The sequence below is a fragment of the Plodia interpunctella genome, chromosome 20, assembly GCF_027563975.2.
Source record: "Plodia interpunctella isolate USDA-ARS_2022_Savannah chromosome 20, ilPloInte3.2, whole genome shotgun sequence".
NCBI classification, from domain to species: domain Eukaryota; kingdom Metazoa; phylum Arthropoda; class Insecta; order Lepidoptera; family Pyralidae; genus Plodia; species Plodia interpunctella.
In genome coordinates, this window is record NC_071313.1 from 7,578,379 (window position 1) to 7,600,229 (window position 21,851).

The 21,851-nt window shown below is 35.7% G+C and overlaps 2 protein-coding genes across 7 annotated transcripts; both read left to right on the forward strand.

The window, feature by feature from the left end:
• The first annotated feature begins 649 nt into the window (after positions 1–649).
• LOC128678922 (uncharacterized) lies at positions 650–2,624 on the forward strand. The gene is made up of 3 exons (XM_053760834.1): positions 650–946; positions 1,380–2,287; positions 2,562–2,624. Exons 1-3 carry the CDS (start codon positions 850–852, stop codon positions 2,622–2,624), a joined length of 1,068 nt encoding a protein of 355 aa, XP_053616809.1. The 5' UTR covers positions 650–849.
• Positions 2,625–4,827: 2,203 nt separating this feature from the next.
• Positions 4,828–21,553, forward strand: LOC128678786 (prostatic acid phosphatase-like). Of its 6 annotated transcripts, XM_064436612.1 has the most exons (9): positions 4,899–5,018; positions 11,415–11,462; positions 13,426–13,523; positions 14,161–14,271; positions 15,261–15,497; positions 17,193–17,372; positions 17,979–18,096; positions 18,564–18,775; positions 20,141–21,553. In XM_064436612.1, the coding sequence occupies exons 3-9, from the start codon at positions 13,431–13,433 to the stop codon at positions 20,312–20,314; spliced, it is 1,125 nt and encodes a 374-aa protein (XP_064292682.1). In that variant the 5' UTR covers positions 4,899–5,018; positions 11,415–11,462; positions 13,426–13,430; the 3' UTR covers positions 20,315–21,553. The 6 variants fall into 6 exon arrangements, with proteins under 6 accessions (XP_053616565.1, XP_053616564.1, XP_064292682.1 ...); XM_053760590.2 differs by lacking the exon at positions 11,415–11,462 and having other exon boundaries at positions 4,828–5,043; XM_053760589.2 differs by lacking the exon at positions 11,415–11,462 and having other exon boundaries at positions 4,852–5,018.
• The last annotated feature ends 298 nt before the right edge of the window (positions 21,554–21,851 follow it).

Genomic DNA, 21,851 nt, shown 5'->3' on the forward strand with positions numbered 1-21,851 from the left:
AGGGCATATATGTGTAGGGCATATATGTGTAGGGCATATATGTGTAGGGCATATATGTGTAGGGCATATATGTGTAGGGCATATATGTGTAGGGCATATATGTGTAGGGCATATATGTGTAGGGCATATATGTGTAGGGCATATATGTGTAGGGCATATATGTGTAGGGCATATATGTGTAGGGCATATATGTGTAGGGCATATATGTGTAGGGCATATATGTGTAGGGCATATATGTGTAGGGCATATATGTGTAGGGCATATATATGTAGGGCATATATGTGTAGGGCATATATGTGTAGGGCATATATGTGTAGGGCATATATATGTAGGGCATATATGTGTAGGGCATATATATGTAGGGCATATATGTGTAGGGCATATATGTGTAGGGCATATATGTGTAGGGCATATATGTGTAGGGCATATATGTGTAGGGCATATATGTGTAGGGCATATATGTGTAGGGCATATATGTGTAGGGCATATATGTGTAGGGCATATATGTGTAGGGCATATATGTGTAGGGCATATATGTGTAGGGCATATATGTGTAGGGCATATATGTGTAGGGCATATATGTGTAGGGCATATATGTGTAGGGCATATATGTGTAGGGCATATATGTGTATCGAACAATATCGTTTCTTCACATTGTGAGCGACGAACACAATCGATTCCGGCACATTCGGTACTGTTCTACCACGACGGTTTACGATCGCAGTGCGAAACTACCCGGGTCGCTAGTATTCGCCGCGATGTGAATGAGTGAGGGCGTGCCTTTAGGCTAGGTTAAGTTTTAGTTCGATTATATTAATTTAATAGTATTTTCTAAGTAAACATATAAACATGAATACGCGTGGTAGACACCTAGTTAATTTGGTAAAGGGAACCGAGCAACAGCAGCAATTTGAATCATTAAATGTAACAAATGACAAGCGCCCCGGTAAGTACCTACTTATTTCAAAATATTATTTTTACTCAATTATTACTAGTTTTTACTCAATTAGTGTGTATTGTACATTAACAACGTAAAATAATAAGTGATTAGTTAGTTTAAAGTGATATGCACTTTGCTTTTTTATTAACCTTTAGCTAAAATTAAGATTGAAAAGATAAACTATCGAAAGTGGTAGATTCGATAGTGTACACTTATAATTGTTTACCGAGAAATATTGAAAGTGGTAGTTTCGATAGTTTACTAATACAACTTAAATCTCAGTACTATCGAAAGTGGCACTTTCAATAGTGTTTTACGAAACACATTTATCGAATCTACCAATTTCTTTACTGTTCTTCGCTGCAAACTTATTTGAATAGTACATTCGATTTTTTATTATTATATTTAGTGTTAAAAAGAGTTTTTTTATTCATTATAGAATCTCCGGTACCTTATGAAGAGTACACCGAAGAAGAAAGTAGAGTTTTAAATAATATTTATGACGACATATTTCCCAATTCACCTCCAAGACATGGTGAGATTAGTTATAGTCTAGACGAGAAGTCGTGCGAAATATTTCCTATATCATCTCCAAGGCTTGGTGAGATTACTTTTAGTATTGACGAGAAGTCCTGCAATGTTCTGACCGACTGTGTAAGTCAGGTTACACCTATACCATTAGCCTCCTCTGAAGAAACCTTGAATCTCGTAACTAAACCAGATGACATGTCAAATACCAACCAAAAACATACACCAATGCCGTCACCTTCTTCAGGACAAGACTTCAGCTGCGAATCACCATACCATGCCCTAAACAATGAAATACAAAACATAGACGAGGTCCTAACAACTCCGCAAACAGCTAATGACTCTTTAAATATTCCAAGTATTAGTTCCTTGATTTCAGCATCTGACATTGAGAATCCTGATACTCCTAGTTCATCCATTATGCGCAAACGAAACAAAAGCTGCAAAACTGATCCTGGTCGTAAACGAAAACGACACGTAAATGATTGGATTGATGTTCGTAGGAAGTTGTTAACAAATACCGGGAAACAGTACGTTTCAAAAAGGGGTAAGGTCATTCCATCAAAATCTATAAAACCTCCGTGTGCTCCAACCTGCAAACTAAAATGTTCAAGTCATTTTACAGACGATACACGAAAGCTAATATTTGATGAGTTTTGGGCAATGGCAGATCATGCTAGGCAATGGGAATTTATAAACAAATTTACTAAAAGGATTGATAAAAATAGAATGACCACGGAGGGTCCATCAAGAAGAAAATACACTACAAAGTATTACTTACCTTTAGCAACAAATGATTTAATCTATGAGGCTAAACAGGTATGTTCAAAAATGTTTTCTGGAACTCTTTCCATTACTGATCAAACAATACGAACAGCACACAGTAAATTAGATACCTGCGGTGTTACTTCCAGTGACAATAGAGGCAAACACTTAAACCATCCGAGAAAAGTAAACGAAGAAATGATACGTAGTGTTGTTGATCACGTGAAATCATTTCAACCCGTGGAATCGCATTATACAAGAAAAAATACTAGTAAATTGTACTTAGACAATTCACTCAGTTTCCACAAAATGTTTGAATTCTACAAAGAATGGTCAGAACTCCACAAATATAGTAATACTGCTGAAACTGAAAGACAATATAGAGAAATAGTTAACGAACATATGAACATTGCATTCTTCATCCCAAAAAAAGATTTATGTGACAAGTGTCATTCATTTTCTAATATTGAAAACCCCAATGAAGAACAGGTATTGGCTCATAACAATCATATTGCAAGCAAAGAAACAGCAAGAAAATTTAAAGCTAAAGATAAAGAAGAGGCTATAGTAAGTGAATCAAAAATTGTGTGTGCTACATACGATTTTCAAAAATTACTTAACTGCCCTGCTGGCGATGTATCTCTATTTTATTACAAACGAAAGTTATCATTGATGCATTTCACAGTTTTTGACACTGGCGTTAAAGAAGCTTCTTGCTATTTGTGGCCTCAAAATGTAGGTAAACGAGGAGCAAACGAAGTTGGCAGCTGTTTGTTGGACTTCATAGAGAAAAAAGTAGCTAATGGTGCAGAAGACGTAAGGTTCTGGTCCGATAATTGTACAGGACAAAACAGAAATAGAGTAGTGTATAGTCTTTACATGTACGCTAGTCACAACTACAATATTAATATAACCCATAGATTTCTAGAGTCTGGTCATACCCAGCAAGAAGCAGATAGCGTCCATGCTCTTATTGAACGATCTGCGAAGGGTAAAATAATTTATACACCCGATCAGTGGTACGCTTTAGTTAGATGGACAAAAATTAATGACAAACCATATCAAGTCGTAGAGGTGTCCCAAGACATGTTGTATAATTTAAAAGAACTTTTGCAAAATAGAAATTTTAAGAAAAACACTTTGAATCAAGAAGTTAAGTGGAACAACATTAAAGAAATCTGCATAGAGAAAACGGAACCAAATATAATTTTGTATAAATATGATTTGAAATCTGATTATATGAAGTTGAATACTTTAGTGCAGACTCGTCGCAACAAGAAAATCATTGTTGCAACTAATGATGCGTTAAAACCACTGTATTCAGGTAGTTTACCTATTCCTGAAGCCAAATACAATGATTTAATTTATCTATGCGAAGCAGGACATATTCCTAAGCAATATCATTCATTTTTCAAAAATCTTAAGAGGACCCAAATTGAAAACTTTGATTTAGGGAGCGATGAGGATGAGACAATTCATTAAAAATGAACAAAATACTTGTTATAATAATTTCTATTGAAAAAATATTTTTTATTTTATTTTGGCAGAAGTAGGTTTTGATTGATATATCCAAAGAAGTTGATTTTCATTTTTTTATTTAGTTGTTCTAGCCAAGTTAGAACTTATTTACTTTGTTATGAACAAATTAAGGGTATTTTGTTTGTTTGTGTAAAGACTGAAGTAGTCGTGTTATCTTATTTTTTTAAAATATGTTACCTTCATTTAGGACTACAACCTGTTACACAAGTTAATAGACTTTCTATTAGATGAGTATAACTCTTGCAAGATCTCATAAGTTAATTGTTTTATTAAAATTATAAGTATTAAAAGCGTTTAATACCTACAACATGTTTTATTTCAGTTCCACTTATTTTTTAGAAATCGGTCAATGAAATAATAATTGTACAATAAGTACTTACACATTGGATATAAACCGAATCGAATGCTTTTGCTAACAAATCCTCAAAGTATAATATCGGAATTGGCAGATTCGACAATGAAAATTCATTTTATATCATTGAATACTATTGAATCTGCCACTTTCGACAAAATTCTGTTTAGTATTGACGACGTAAAACATCGAATATGAAAATTTTCAGAAAATATAGAAAATAATTTAATCGTGATCACTTAATAGTAAAATGTACAAAATTAACTATCAAATCAAATAATAGTTTCCATGGTAATTTTAAAATTCAATGCTTTACACCAAAATATAACTTTGAACTGCTCTACTGTAAAGTATTGCTTTTTCAATTTCGATAGTGTTCGTAGTGGTAGTCGATATATGTGTAGGGCATACCTATGTAGTTGCGTTTGCGCAGGACCTTTTGGCCATAGACTAGAATATATCGGGCATACACACATCTTTCACAATCTGTACAAAGACGGGAAGGTGTAATAATAACAAAGAGATTTTGACACGATTAACATACACACAAATTAAATAGACAGAGACAAGAGAAATAATAATTATGAAAAGAGAATTAATCATCAATAATTAATCATCTCTTTGGAATTAATACTCATTGTTTTCAAAAACTATTACTACATAAAATTTAAACTCATATTAAAATGTGAGTACAATACTTATTGATATACAATTTGATACAGAAACGGTCGCGATTCAAATACATTATAGATAAAATTTAACCTTTATTCTTTGAACAGTTCATTTTACACTCGCGTGTGTTTCAATTTCGAAGAACATGGTGTGCGATTGATTTTTTTTTTGTGTGTGAAAGTTGAATGTCAGTGGTTGCGTCTCAAGTTTTACTTTGAAGAAGTAAGTTTTAGAACTGGGAAGTTAGGTAGGTACTTAATATTCTACGACGTATATATATACGTATATACATACTTAAGCTATTTGTTAAAATTAAAAATTAAAACTAAAGTAATAAATATTAAATTAATTTAAATAAAAAATTGACACTAAATCGCCGTCGTCGTGCGGTAAAGTTCCCAGAAGGCTGGCGACTTTGTATGGCCAAACTCAAACGTACAATAGTCTTACGTAAAATAGTCACCAGTAAGTTTTTAATTATTATCCATCTGTATAAATGATAGCTCGTTGTTCTGTTAATTGTTATTGCTTTTCGGAGCTGGTCAAATAGATATACCGAGATTACTGCGTAGCACTTTTTATTGGCACGAAAGACGAAGGAGGAAGCGAGAAAATTTTTAACTGTGACCGTTAATGTTGCTATAAATAATCTAAAATTTATTGTTGGGATTTCCAACACCTTATAGCGGAGTCTCGCGTACATTGCATTTTCTCCCGCGTTTTTTGCGGTTCAAAATCAAAATCAATCAAAATCAAATCATTTACTCGGAAATTAGACCTTCACAGGCACTTTTTCACGTCATAATCTAAATTAAATGATGTTTACCAAAGCTAAAAACTATTAGCATTTCGGAACGACCACTGCTGAGAAGAAATGCCGAAAGTAACTCATTCAAACAGTGTTGGTCCCTATTATGCCAGAAGGGCTTACAATCTTTTAAATATAAATTATTGTAAAATTATTGTGGAATTTTATTGACGCGTAGTTATATAAAAGGAACTTTTTTTAAATATAAATTTATGTATAATTATTGTGGTATGACACATAGTTATATAAAAGGAACTTTCTCCCGCGTTTTCTGAGGTTGTGGAATGACGAATAGTTTTCCCTAGAGATTACAATGAGTTTTTCAAAAAGGTCATCAAGACTCGTTCAGGGCTCGTGTTTGACCATTATCGCGATAATTTTTATACCCTATACCTGTTTGCCTTCTTAGTATAAAAATATTAATACGAAAATTATAACGCAAAAAGGATTATATACCTCTACATATTCTTCATAGTCATATTCCTCCGAATTAAACATACGCAACAACTTTCTTGGCATTCGTAATGGAGTGGTTTGTCATTGCCTTCTCCATTTCACACACAAGTTAATAATCAACCAGTGTGCAGGTTTCCTCACGATGTTTTCCTTCACCGGAAGCAAGTGGTGGTCGATGAAAACTACTATACATGAGTCAAATTGGTATCAACGAACTCATGTGGCACGAGTAGGATTCGAACCTGGGACCTTTCGATCCACAGGCGGGCGTTACACCACCACCGCTTCAATTCTACGTAATTAATTGTTATTAAGCTAACAATACAAGCAAAGTACTTGTTCTTTGAGATCTAGGCAAAGATTATATTTAAAACAAAATTCTCTGCCGCGTACGTCTGTCTGTTGGCGATGAACTCAAAAACGATTGCGTGGATTTTCCTGCGGTTCTCACCAATAGATAGTGTGATTAGGAAGGTTTATGTATTTATCCGAGCAAAGCTGGGGCGGCCTGCAAGTAGATGATAAATAAATATATAAGGGCAAATTACACAGATTGAGCTAGCCCCAAAGTAAGTAACTCAACGATACTATATTTTATAACATATACATATATATATATATATATATATATATATATATATATATATATATATATATATATATATATATCAAGACCCGGGTCAATCAGAAAAATATCATTTTCCATCATGACCCGATCGGGGATCGAACCCGCTCTCGGTTCAGAGGCAAGCACTTTACCACTGCGCCACCGAGATCGTCATCGTATGACATAATAATAATTACTCATTTCAATAGATTATAAGGTACCGTGTTTATTATCTCAGTATCTATTATAAATAATTCGGGTGTACGTACATAGTTATCGGCAAAATTTATTATATTTGTGATAACAAACAATATCGGTGAATTACGGCTTATATTTTATAACATGGCTTAGGGAACTATCTTATTGGCAATGTGTGTCGTTAAATTTCACGTAGGTACTATAGTTATATGGCTACTATTAAGTTATATAAATACTAGCTGCGGTACGGGTCTTCGCTCCCGTGGGAATTTCCGGATAAACAGTACCCTATATGTTATTCTAGGTATTTTTCTACCCGTGTTCCAAATTTCATAACAATAGGTTCAGTAGATAAAGTGTGAAGAGTAAAACAAACAAACTTACTTTCGCATTTATAGTATCAGTTGGGATGGGATGGGATTTGCATTCAGTCTTGTAATAAAACGAACTATTTTTATTAGGTGCTAGCTTTTACTCGCGGCTTCGCCCGCGTGAATATCCCACGGAAACAGTTATTTTTCCGGGATGAAAGGTACCCTATGTCCTTCTCCATACTTCAAACTACATGTATGCAAAATTTCATAAAGATTGGTCGAGCAGATAGAGCGTGAAGAGGTAACAAACTAAACTTACTTTCGCATTTATAATATTAAGTAGTTAGGATAGGATTAAAATGTAGGTACTGTTTTGTCTGTTTATATTTTTTCTACTAAATAATACATACTTGCTTCGGATTCGACTCATCGATTTAATGACCGGTCACCTGATTTACATTAATATTTTTTGGGGATGCTTTTGTTGACTGTCAACTGTCAAGATTTGCTGATACCTACATAAGAACAAGTAAAAAGATTGTGTGGTTGGTAGGTAGGTAACAATATTAGTATCTACACATGATCTACACTCTAGTTTTCTAAATTCTGTGGCAATATAGTAGTGAGCATTACTTTTACATTTTTGGATATGTGGGTATTTAAATTTTCAAATAATTTAAATGACAATATTACATAACAATCAATTATTAAGAATTGAACAGTGAGGGAATTTAAGAGTAATGTGTAACAGTGCCATCTGTCTGCTGCGATAAAACAAATTATTTTAATGACTTACGAAAACCATTTACTGAGGAAAGTTTACGTAGAGGTGGAGGTAAATTATTCCATATTTTAGCAGCAGCGTGTTTAATTTGTTCAAATTGTCAACCAGTGTGCAGGTTTCCTCACGATGTTTTCCCTCACCGGAAGCAAGTGGTGGTCTATGAAAACTAGTATACATGAGTGAGATTGGTATCGAAACTCATGTGGCATGAGTAGGATTCGAACCTGAGACCTGAGGCCGACAGTCTAAACCACTCGATATCCACCGTATCAAATATATAATATTAATAGTAGAAAATATTAATATGATGCTTATACAGGGTTACTGGTATCAAACGCAAAATCTCCTAACTACTTGGGTACATTCATAGATAAAAGATATATATGGGTACATCAAAACAAGCAACTTTTATTCTACGACATTTCGTGATTCGTAGTTTTTTTATCCATATAAAAAAAATACAAACTAATTTGCGATTCTACATTTTAACTCAATGTAACAGCCAAGCAACACGAGACAGTACAGTAGCGTTATGTAGTGGAATCGAACACAGAGTGAACATTTTATAGAAACGACATTAAACAAAAGAAAAGGAAAATTTTTGTATTTGTTAAGTTTAGACAAAAATCGTAGAACAAAAGATGTTATTCTCTATGTAATTTATGCGCCTTTGGAAGGTTATGCGTTAGATACCGGTAACCCAGTATAACAATACAAATGTTATAATTTATTTTTTCGTTATATGAGGCACTGCTCAATTTGCAATACCCGTAGAAGGTAACTAAGCAAATAAGTTATAATTTTAAGACCACTAAGTTGTCCCTTAGTCGCCTTCCACGATATCATAATATAAGTATGGACGTATGTCTACATAGGTTATTTTTATACCTACACGTGTGCTTCAGCCAAAAAATCGTCGCATGCGCAAGCCTTGAAAATTTAACTTCAACATTAAAATTTCCATCACATTTTCATGATGCATACCAAATTTTGTTCGAGTAATTCGGAAACCACGAGGCGAGCTAAATTCGACCGGGAGACGTGAAATCGAATGTGATAATATAAGTAATTCCTAATGGTAAAAAAATAATTTATTTGCAAAAACACGTGTGAATTGATACCTACATAAAATGTTAAAGGGTGGTTCGCAGAGCGTTTCCATTCGACTGCTGCGGCCGCGCTGTCATTACGATCCGTAAATTTTCTTGAGCAAGGAATCATTTCCAAAATCAATCATTCATAAAATTAACATTACTATACGGTACAGAATAGTCTAGTACTAATTATTGTCAGTGTTTAAATTTGAAAAACTGTAATGACAGCGCGACCGCAGTGGTTGAATGAAACGCTCTGAGAAACACTCCATCATGCCTTACCATAGATCAAGGTAGTTTTTTTCGAGTTTATTATATCTAACGCTGGTGGTCAGATTTGTATTCAATGAGCCTAAAGGCATCTGACATGACTTACGACTACCTACCGACATCTAGTGGCAGGTAGTCGCATACATACTAGTGAACTCATACTTAATCAGTGTGCAGGTTTCCTGATGATGTTTTCCTTCACCGGAAACAAGTTGTGGTCTATGAAAACTACTATGTATGAGTCAGATTGGTATTGTTGAAATATAGAACGCACCCTATTCTGACAATAGATAATCAAACGTCAAGTCATGTTTTTTCCCGCCTTCTGCGTCTCTCTTCCCGCGCTGCTCTGTTTGTATCGTGCTACTTTATTATTAGAAAAATCACTAATAAACTAAACTTAATTAATTGTCAGTTTTTTTATTAGGTATACAAACTGATACCGCACGAGCAGGGTTCGACCTGAATCTGGGACCTTTCGAATACAAGCGGACGGTTTTAACCACTGGGCCACCGCGTCTATTGCAAAAAATAATCAATATGATTAAAGTCCCGCAACAATATCCATGATTTCTATATCGATTTGATAAATACTTATATCACAAAAGAGGTAGTATTACAAAAGAAAATTCGAGACTTTATAAAGGCTAAGTGAAAACTTTATAAAGAACAAATAGCATTAAGTTTAGTCTAGAGTTTGTAACGAGATGCGCCGATATAAGAGACACGTTTATGGGTTGGCTTTATGCAATGAAATGTAGCGCTTAATTAATAATTAATATTACTATATAATAAAATAAATAAATAATATATAAAAATTCATTAGGACTTATGAAGTTTTAGTTAAGTTATTAAATAAATAAATATATTAGGACAAATCACACAGATTGAGCAAGCCCCAAACTAAGTTCGATACTTGTGTTATGGGATACTAACTCAACGATACTATATTTTATGACATATACATATATAGATAAATATCCAAGACCGGGGCCAATCAGAAAAAGCTAATTTTCCATCATGAACCGACTGGGGATCGAACCCGGGACCTCTCGGTTCAGTGGCAAGAACTTTACCACTGCGCCACCGAGGTCGTCAAATGGCCGGACAGCTGTTCCTTATGTAATTTTCTGGAAAAAATGTGGCAATATAATTCTCGGTTATATATTGTATTAATTCATAAGGCCAGAACAGGACGCAATATCCAGGGTAACCGGAGATTTTCGCACAGTGGGTAGCCACCTCATTTATTTCGTTGTCAGCGTTCACCGTTGACACGTGCGTCACATCTTTATTATATAACTAGCTGCACAACGCGGTGTTACCTGTGTTATTCTATAAATACTTTTATAGCAGGGTGACTGAATTCAATGAGGAGGATGAAGAAAACCGATGATCTTTAAATGTTCTTTATTCCTTCACCAATGTTGTATAAACAATCTGTACTTATGTGATAGATACTATACTAATTTAATAGCCGACCGACGTCCAGGAAATCCCAATGGAATGTCCCTAAACGCACGGAAGTAGATTTTTAATATTAGGAGATATGGCCTAGTGTCGCCTAGGATATGTAGTTTAGACGGTAGGTCCAAAAGTTCCGTAGGAGACAGTTGGACGCTAGCGTATCTGAAGACCGTTTATCATGTATTCGGTTGAGCCTATATCCTGCGACGTAAACGTAACCATAGCGCGTTCGAATCTGATACTAGCGCCATCTAGTGACAAGTGTGAGAGAAGACGTCTTGCTACACTTTAAGTTTTTACTATATAAGTTTTTATGGACAGTAACACTATCTTATTTTGTACTTTTGTGGAGAAAATAAATACATATACATATATTATAATTATATTATTATATACTCTATAAAGCGCCATCGACTATTAGACATTTCGAGATAAAAAGTACCTATATGTTACCTTATGTGTACCCTGTATGTTAATCCAAGGTATCAACTATCTAAATACAAAATTTCATAAAAATTGGCCTGGCCGTTTGAGCGTGAAGAAGTAACAAACCAACTTTCGCCTTTGCAATATTCCTGATGTGCTCAAAATGTGTCGAATAATTACAAACTTTTCTATAGGTTCCTGCGGGACTTCTCGATAAGAGGACGAGAATGTGTGGCGATATGGTAAATTGACTATTATCTATAAATTAACATTGTACAAGTCGTTTTTTGTAACCTAGGTTCATAATAGTTTTATTACTAAATGTCGTGAATAAAGAAAGATAGTTTTATTACTAGAAGTCGTGAATAAAATAAGTATTAATTACAAAATAGATAGAGTAAGTATAATATAGACAGTGATATCGATTGGAGCAAATGAAACATGAAGCTGGAAAAAAGGGTTGGAGGTTATAGGCACGGCGGTGACCACTTACCATCAGGTGGGCCAAATGTGTGGTTTGGTAGTATAAAAAAGATGATTATTCAAAATATTAGGGTTATCTAGGTTAGGGTATATCTAGGGTTCTGTGCAACGTATCGCGATGAAATCTATACCAGATTTTAAGTTAGATCATCGGCTATACAACTGTGAAAACCGTATCGAATTCCATTTAGTAGTTTTTGCGTGATGTGCCAACAAACATACAGACAGATTGACGGACAAAAATAAAAATATATATATATATTGGCTGGAAACTAAAAGAATTGTTTTCGTCCTATAAAGATTTGTACTTTTAAGCTTGAAGCCATCTTGATCTGTCAAAAATACTAACTCTAATGCAAAAGAAAATTTTGTTGAAAAGTACTTGATAAGATTAACATTGTTTTCCACGTGTGTATACAGGGTCAGTCACACCTGTTGATTTTAACGTTACATTTAACATGCGCGGAAATACGTAAAGTGCGGCATTTTGTCTAAATACTGCGGCGCGCTGTTTAAAGTTAACGTCAACAATGACTAGTGCAACCCATTATAAGTACGTACTTTTATTCTATTAATAAAAAATAGTTTTAGTTTAACAATCGTATATAAGTAATTGTACGTGGAATTATCAACAGCTCTGTTAAAGGTTTTTACTCTTTTAATATATACTAATATTATAAATGTGAAAGTGTGATTGTTTGTTATTTTGTCATCTCAAAACGGAGTATTCGATTGAGGTGATGTTTTGTGTAATGTTAGAGCCAGGCCCCATTGCTACGTTCCGTAGTGACGCTCCGTTGTTTTCCATAGGTTTTGACGCTGACGTGCGCTCACGTTCCTCGAATCGTAATAAAATTTGTTCATTATCTTATCCAATCAAATCATTTGACGGCCTCGGTGGCGCAGTGGTAAAGAGCTTGCCTCTGAACCGAGAGGTCCCGGGTTCGATCCCAGGTCGGGTCATGGCGGAAAATGATCTTTTTCTGATTGGCCCAGGTCTCGGATGTTTATCTATATATGTATTTGTTATAAAACATAGTACTCGTATCGTTGAGTTAGTATCCCATAACACAAGTCTCGAACTTACTTTGGGGCTAGCTCAATCTGTGTGATTAATGTCCTAATATAATAATTATTATTTTATTCAGAAACTAGACCTTCACAGGCAATTTTTCAAGTCAAATTTTATATCAATTAGTAATTTCTCACAAGCTACAAACTACTGGCATTTCGGAACGACCACTGCTGAGAAGAAATGCCGAAAGAAACTCATTTGAACAGTGTTGGTCCCTATCATGCCAGATCGGCTTACCATTATGGTTTCTTACAATTTTTTTTTTCAAAACAACGGAGCACGATTGGACAATGGGACCGCGCTCATAGTTTGAGAGCTGGAGAGTGATAAAGGCAATTTTAAAGAATAGCCTCTCCACGTATACGTACGTCTCCAGTAATCTCCACGCTCGTCCGCTGTCTTCCTGGGTTCGATTTCCAGTGGTATATTTGTGACTGCGATCATAAATATTTGTCTCTGGTTCTTATGTTGTGTTCGTCTCTGTATTTATGTCCGTCGGAACCACGGTGCAAGCTTAGCGCTTAGTGTGGGTTAAGTGTCGTCCATTTATTAAAAAAAAAACCACACGTATTTATAATATTAGTATGGATATGGATTGTCCAAAGGACTGTAAAGATATAATCTTGTTGTTTCTTTCTTATTTACAGACAAAATGATATATTGGAGCAGTATAGTCATATGTCACATCGTGGCATCAGTTTCAGCAGTCTTTCTTGAGGATACTGACTTGGTGATGGCTTTCATAGTAAGATTTTTTGGTTGTCTATTTTTATGCATATAATTTTATGTCATATAATTTAACATGGCATACTTTTATTTATCATAATAATAGTTACGCACAATATTAATTTGGAACAATTTTTTTACGCATACCTACCATAAGTATAACAATGTTTAAGCATAAAATTCTAAAGTATATTGGCGGCTTATGGATCGGTGGCCCAAGGGCCACCCCGCCGCTACACTATAGCTTTATGCAAATCATGGTAAAACACATTAGCCTAAACTATAATTATGCTTATTGAAAAGGTATGCCAAAACATTATGTCAAAAAATATCTGCCTAAATTTAATTTAGCATAAGCTAAATTAAATTTGAAACAATAAAAAATTTATGCGAAAAAAAGGGATCCCGATTTTTTTTGTCGCCACTAATTTTAGCCCATATTATTAATTGTTTATATAGTCAATAGTGAGAAGTGAAATTTAAATCCGCACTCCGCCGTTGATAGTTTAAGGTCACAAGTGTGTATGCGATTATTTGCCATTTGATGTCGGTAGGTATTAGTCGTAAAAGTTATGCCCTAGTTTAACGACCTGTATATTTACATAGAAGATGTATTTGAGGTATAGAAAGTGACTGTCGAATCCTGCGACTTACAGGTACATCGTCATGGAGACAGGACGCCTACAAAATCGTCGGTGAAATACGGAACAGATCCTCAAGCTCTCATAGAATTGACAAAGCCATATGGATATGGCCAGCTCACTGAAGTATGTTTTATCACTTTATCGTACGTCAAGTGCATAAATTTAAATTAATACAAGAAAGACAAGTGTGGATCTCTTACAGTCAACTGGCGAATCGTTGAGTGGACATGGTGCTTCTTGGGCGTCTGAGACCGCGGTCCCAATTTCTTGCGGTCCCAGTCGCCCAACCCCTGGTTGTACAATTCGTGTACCATAACTGTCAGGGGGAAGGATTCACCATCATTTATATTTTCAATTATATCTTTTGTTTGTAGATCACACATAACATGTTTTTATATACTTTTTGACCATGTACCTACTCAATGTACGGTTTGGCAAGGAAGTAAACAAAATGGAGTTCTGACAATCTAAATTTTTTTGTCATTGCAATACCTAATAGAATGGTCAAGATGGATAACTATCCAGTGTTGCCAGCCAACAGGAGACACCGCCTTCGTTTAATTTTAATGTCTTCACTTTCTTTACGTACTGTATAACATTTTACATAATTAGAAATATTATACAATTAGAAGAAAACATGTGAAAAACACTAAAGAACCGAATCAGTCACAGGTCGAGCTGAGTGGCGAGGCCGAACGCCGAACCACTCCTGCACACTTTATACATGGATGATATCCTAATTTTCGGTAACCCCTTTTTCACCACAAAATCTCAACTCGACAACCGAACCAGTCACAGGCCGAGCTGAGCACTTTATACATGGATGACATGCCAACTTTAGGTAACCCCATTGTCCCGGAATAATCCGACTCGACAAAAAACATTGTGACTAAAACTACAGCCGTACGACAACCTCGGTGGTGCGCGCACCTCGAGCCCCCACGCAACCTCTAGTAAACTCCACTTGTATGAGGGGGTTTAACACTATTTAAATGAGTTTCTCGCCGCACTTCTTCTCAAGAATGGTCATAGTTTAAAATTTGACGAGAAAAAGCGTCTGTGAAAGTCTAATTTCTGAGTAAATGCTTTGATTCAGACCTTAAATTTTGCAGAAAGGGAAACGCCGCGCCTATGATCTTGGTCAACATCTGAGATTTAGATACGATGATCTGCTGGGAAGACAGTACAATGCCTCCGACGTCTACTTACGTTCTACCGACCTCACCAGAACTAAGATGACCATGTTGACAGCTTTAGCAGCTATTTATCCCCCTGGACGTATCAACTGGAGCGATGATATTAATTGGACCCCTGTCCCATATACTACAGTGCCAGTGAAGTATGATTATGTAAGTGAAATTTACTTTTAAATACATGTTAAATTATCTTTTAAGACGGCGTGAATTTCTCTGACTTTCACCCCCATTATAGTCTAGTAGATTGAAAGTTACGACTTCTCAAACGACGGATATCGATATAAATTTTTCACTGATAGGTAATTTTTTTTGAGGAATATATTGTGAAGTTATGCATATCTATATCTTATCGTAAAATTTGAAGAAAGAAGACGTAGAATAATAGTAAATAATTATAAATAAATATAAATATATCAGGACGAATCACACAGATTGAGCTAGCCCCAAAGTAAGTTCGAGACTTGTGTTATGGGATACTAACTCAACGATACTAGATTTTATAACAAATACATATATAGATAAACATCCAAGACCCGGGACAATCAGAAAAAGATCATTTTCCACCATGACCCGACCGGGGATCGAATCCGAGACCTCTCGGTTCAGTGGCAAGAACTTTACCACTGCGCCACCGAGGTCGTCAAATAGCAATAAATATTGGGTAGAATCTGAAAATATGCATGTTTTCCTATTTTTAACAGATTTCCCAAAAAGGTCATCATTTACCTAATATTTTCCTTATTGATCTACTGTGTACATACCCTCATAGTAAGAAACCTGTATTGAGTTAAATGTAACAAGATGACATCAAATAGATATATATATATATTCCATTTTTGCCTTTTGAATCACCACTGCGCCACCGAGGTCGTCAAGAAGTCATTTCGTAATGTCATTTTCTTTTCAAGGTACTTAGCTTAGAATATGATAATGCTTTGGTACAACATGAACGTGCTGCGTTTAATTAGCAGAATATATGTGGGATCGGGGAACAGTCAAACAATTGAATTCTTGAAACCTTGCATTTTCACCACAGAAATCGTTTAGGTACAGCTTGTTTTTCGCAAATCTCAATCGTAACGTCTTAGCTAAAAATCTCCTCGTCGCCATACGTCTTCTCTCTCGCTCTAACATACGTCCACTCACTCTCAGCGTTCGAATACACATACTAAACTCTTTCATTCTTTCATCATACATTCGGATACATACCATTCCCACATATATTACTCTACTTATATTTCTTTAACCGTCATCTATATTATAAAACAAAGTCCTCTGCAGCATCTGTCTGTTCGCGATAAACTCAAAAACATGCAGTTTCCCCAATTTATGTATTCGACGACCGTGGCGCAGTGGTAAAGTTATTTTAATGTATTTGTCATAAAATATAGTATCGTTGAGTTCCCCATAACACAAGTCTACTTTGGGGCTAGCTCAATCTGTGTAATTTGTCCTTATATATTTATTTATCTATTTTAATATATAGTATGATTGCCGAGGAAGGCTTAAATGTATAATTTATTATGTTTTTACGCTACCGAAGCCTGTATGGGCCACTAGTATAAAATAAAAAGTTTTATAATCAATATTTCAGACAGAGTTTGGCCATACATGACAGAGGAAATGTCGCCAGCCTTCTGGGAACTTTACCGCACGACGATGGCGATTTAGTGTCAATTTTTTATTTAAATTAATTTAGTATTTATTATTTTAGTTTTAATTTTAAGTTATAATAATTATGTTGTAAATACTTTTATTATTTTAGTATATATTTTACATTAAAAAAGTAACTATGTAATATACTTTTTAATAAATTTAACAATAAAGACAATAACATAAATATTTCAGAACATAGCCTATTTGAACTGCCCAGCCTTCATAAACGCTTCGGATGTCATTTTCGGCAGTTTTTATCCAGAATTTGAGAGGTACAATGAAGCACTGTTGGCTGAGTCGGTTGCGACGGGTCAGGATATCGTCAACCACCCCATTCGTGCTTATGACGTCAGCGATATTTTGGATGTCCAGGTCTGTTGGTCTTTCACATCCTAGGCTGTGACGCTTCGAAGCCTGATAATAGTCTACGTTATATTATGGGTCTTTGTGACCTACAATAAATTGGTTTTATTTTGTTTATTGTCCACATGGATGGTCAATTTTTTTTTCTTGCCTTTAAATTTTGGTCTGTATGGAAAACGGAGCGTAGGACATCCGGCAGCTAGATTGGTCGACAATATAAAGGAAATTTCTGGCAACAACGGGGTAAGAATGGCCCAGGACAGAGATAGTTGGCGTGGACGCATAGAGACATAATATATATATACCCAGCAGTGGGTCACGAAGGGCTGCAGATGATGATAGTGGTCTGGGAGTGAAAAAAGAAATATGCACAGGCGATGGGTTACCAACTTGCATGTCTGGTAGCCCATCATACAGTTAAACGAGGCTTTTGAGTTTCGCAACTCTTGGCACTGTCTATCCCGTAAGGTACAAAGACGTGATACGGTGTTTCATTTCCGTTCTACTCCTGGAAATTTCAAAGATTCGTCTGTGATTTTTACGACCGTCAAATTTTTGGGGAAACTGTTGTCGTCTATCAGATGTCAAGGTCTTTCAAGATGCATTTTTTTGCAGAGAAGTTTTGGTATACCCATACCGACGTACTTAGAGGATTTGATGCCTCAAATCCAAGCAGCAGCCGCAAGAGCTATGGACTATATTTTCGAAGGAGAAAATGCTAATTTGGAAGCAGGTAATTTATATCTAACTAGCTGCTTCCCGGGGCTTCGCTCCCGTGGGAAATTCAGGAAAAAAGTTACCCTATGTGTTATTCCAGGTTATATTCTACTAGTGTACCAAATGTCATAACAATCGGTCCAGTAGATAATGCGTGAAGAGGTAACAAATAAACAAACTTATTTTCGCATTTATAATATTAGTTGTGATATCATGCTTTCTACGCCCAGCCCAGCAGTTTCAGGTTTTCGTTGTCTGTCTGTCAGCTACGGAAGTGGTAGACGTGTTCTCGAGTGGAGACCGCGCCTGGGTAAGCTAAGAGTAGCACACCCACTGGCTAGATGTCGTGATGGCTGCGAAATGTTTGCAGGGTACGACTGGATGCGAAAAACTCAGAACCGATAAAAGTGGCGCACCTTGAGATAGGCATATGTCCAGCAGTGGACCGCTGCAGTCTGATGATAATGATTGAAAATCTTTCAGGTGTACTTTTACAAGAATTCTTCAAATATGCCAACCTAGCCATTTCTGGAAACCAAACGGAAAGAATAAGAATATATTCGGCACATGATTACAATGTGTACGCTTTTCAAATCGTGACTCAAGCGACACCAAGGCAGGGCGTCCCGAAATACGCTTCAGCTTATGCCTTGGAATTGAGGAGATTCAAAAATACAGGACAGTTTATAGTATTAGTAAGTATTTTTCTTTCACATTAAGAGTATATCCATTGATCCACGTTGACGTGCGTTGACGGATCAACACAGAACAACGGGGAAATTGTAACTACGAAGTTTCAACGTATGTCAACGCACAATGTCAATATCAAAACTTATAGACAGAAACAGACCGAACACAGACACGAATGGATAAATATTGCTTAGTTTCTATGAGACCTTTTATTTAAAGCAATGAAAACCCAGCAACAAACAGCGAATCCGCGCAAAATTCTTGCGAACTGTACCGCGATAATGTATGCATACAAATTAAGCACGAAACACTCGAATGTTTTAGTTGATAAAGTTTAAGTATTGCCATAAATTTTGTAATCAAAGAAAAACCTTTGTGTTACGCCCTCACGAAAAAGAGACGTGATTATTTTAATGTACCTTTAAAATCCAATATTGCTGTGTCATAATGCGTAGCCTGTTTCTGATTGGGATTAGTATTATAAATGATTATATTTCCTTACTATGTGTATAATTTACAACTTCATGCATTAAGTTATCAGACATATAATAAATATAAACATATAGTATAAAGCTTGTAAGTTTGTAAGTATGTATCGATGCATTTCTCAAATGTTTCTCATTTAGATATACACAGCTATATTTTTCTGCTACATCACGTATTAGTGCTAGTAAAAAGTCGTACGAGGCGAATAAGGGATACACCGATAGCATTAGCATTCCCAAAGAGTTGGACTGGAGTTGTTTTTAGAGAGAGTTGACTTCAGACGGAGAGCCAATTGTAAAATTATAGTCGAATCTCCCAAATTTAATGGCATTTTTTTACGCTAACTCTTGACGACCTCGGTGGCGCAGTGGTAAAGTTCTTGCCACTGATCCGAGAGGTCCCGGGTTCAATCCCCGGTCGGGTCATGATGGAAAATGATCTTTTACTGATTGGCCCGGGTCTTGGATGTTTATATGTATATGTTATAAAATATAGTATCGTTGAGTTAGTATCCAATAACACAAGTCTCGAACTTACTTTGGGGGTAGCTCAATCTGTGTGATTTGTCCTAATATATTTATTATTTATTTATTATTATTTATTATTAACTCTGGGCTTTGCGGCGTCACAGCTTCGAAAGCAACTAGGAATGCGTGAGGATGAGAGAGATCACTCATATTAGCGCTAACTTGATGTCGGCACTGATCGGTAACTAGGGCTTCCGACGACCAAGTATAATAGTAGAAGAAGAAGTAGATGTAGCAAGCTTCGATTTTCAATTGCTGAGGAAAGAAGGAGAGGTTCTTTTAGGTGATTCCTCAGCCGTTAAGTGTCGGAGCCGCCCAGATTACTATAAACACTTAACCCAAACATAATTTTTCCAGCCCGTGTACCTTCCACAACCAGGTGAACAAGTAATCTACCAACAAATCAAGGGGTGCGGCCCACTGTGTGACTATAATAAATTCGTACAACTGAACTGGTCTCACGGTATGAACTATTGTACGTGGCAACACCGCTGCGGATTTTACAAGGATTTTCAAGTTAAGGAAGAATGATATCTGTTCATATTAAATGAACCTTGTAACCGGTTTCTTGTAAATTATTTTATTTATTTACTGTTTTGAAATTCATGTGCCAATTTGTGGAAGGCGCTTTTATTGAAAATTGTAATAGGATTATGAGCTAAGTTGCTTCAGAATGACATTATAATGGTCTTAATGCAATTTCTGCAGATAAAAGGGTTTGGGTTATATAGTGGTATCATTTTTTTTTACTTTCGCGGTTACTCCAACCTGTGTTATTTAAACACTATAAAGGGGATGTTCAGTTTTACAATAAACATTAGTCTAATATTAATAAAAAAGAGATCCATCACGTCGCCGCGAGGAAGGGGTCCAAGAAGGCTTCCAGGAAGAAAATGGCAATTCTGTGTGCAAGGAAACTGCCTGCCCTTGGATCGTCCGTCACGACGCGGTGGCGTGGTGAATTCTCAGTTACGAAGGTTTTGGCACCGGTTTTCATGGACCAGAAACGTGTGGGCCCATGGTCTCGACAATAAAAGGCACAAAAGTACCAGTGCTACTGGTGCCCCTCGCACGAACTAACCTGCAGCGGGAGGCTCCGCTGACGCGCGACTTGCGCACACTAAATGTTGTGGCCAATGACACTGAGTGACACTAATTTTAATTTGTTATAGGTTGTAAGGTTTTCTCTGTAAGCTACACTATCGAATTGGGTTAGCCCGTAAAGATAGATGTAAGTTGTGAATAAATGAATAAAAAAATGTATGTCCGTACTTCCTGTCGCCTTCATTATAGAAGATTGCACAAGAGGACCTAAATTTGTGTGAAGTGAAGATATAATCGGAGTTGATTTTATTCATTAACTTGCAACAATATTTATTCATATAAACAAAAAAAATAACAGTCATGCGTCAGGCATTTAAAAAATAAATAATTGAAAAAATCAAGCCAGCTCCTATATTACTTAGTACAATACTATTAAGATATGCTTTATTCTGTTGATGAAAACAGGAATAAAATTAAACCCTGGCCTCTGAAAAAAAAATTACGCTACCGGTCAATGTGTACGGACATAAGGACACTAATATTACTCAAACTATTTATATTTGTCTTGATATTCAGTTAATGAAATACGAAAATGACTGTCAAAATGATCTTGCCAAACTTAAATCACTACAAGGATGGTAGGTAAGTTAAAATGTGTATACCACTGTCAAAATATCGACGTAATATATAATATTTTAGGACAATAAAATTTATTATTTTCAAAAATGTTCTCTTATTCTTTTTTCGACCGGTTAGTTGAATGGAAAAATAAAAACAGAAGAAAAAACTCTGTTACAGGATTTTATGCCAGCATTTTCTTCAATAGCAGTAATTTCTAAGCCGGAATTAATAAAAAAAAAACAGGAACAAATCACACGAACTGTATGTGTGTATGTATTAGTAGGATACTAACCCAATGATCTTGGGATCTTATAAACACAGGCATACATAGATGAACGTCAAAGAACTAGTTCAATCTGAAAAAGACATGGAATTACTAAATCCATGGAAAAAGATAATTTCT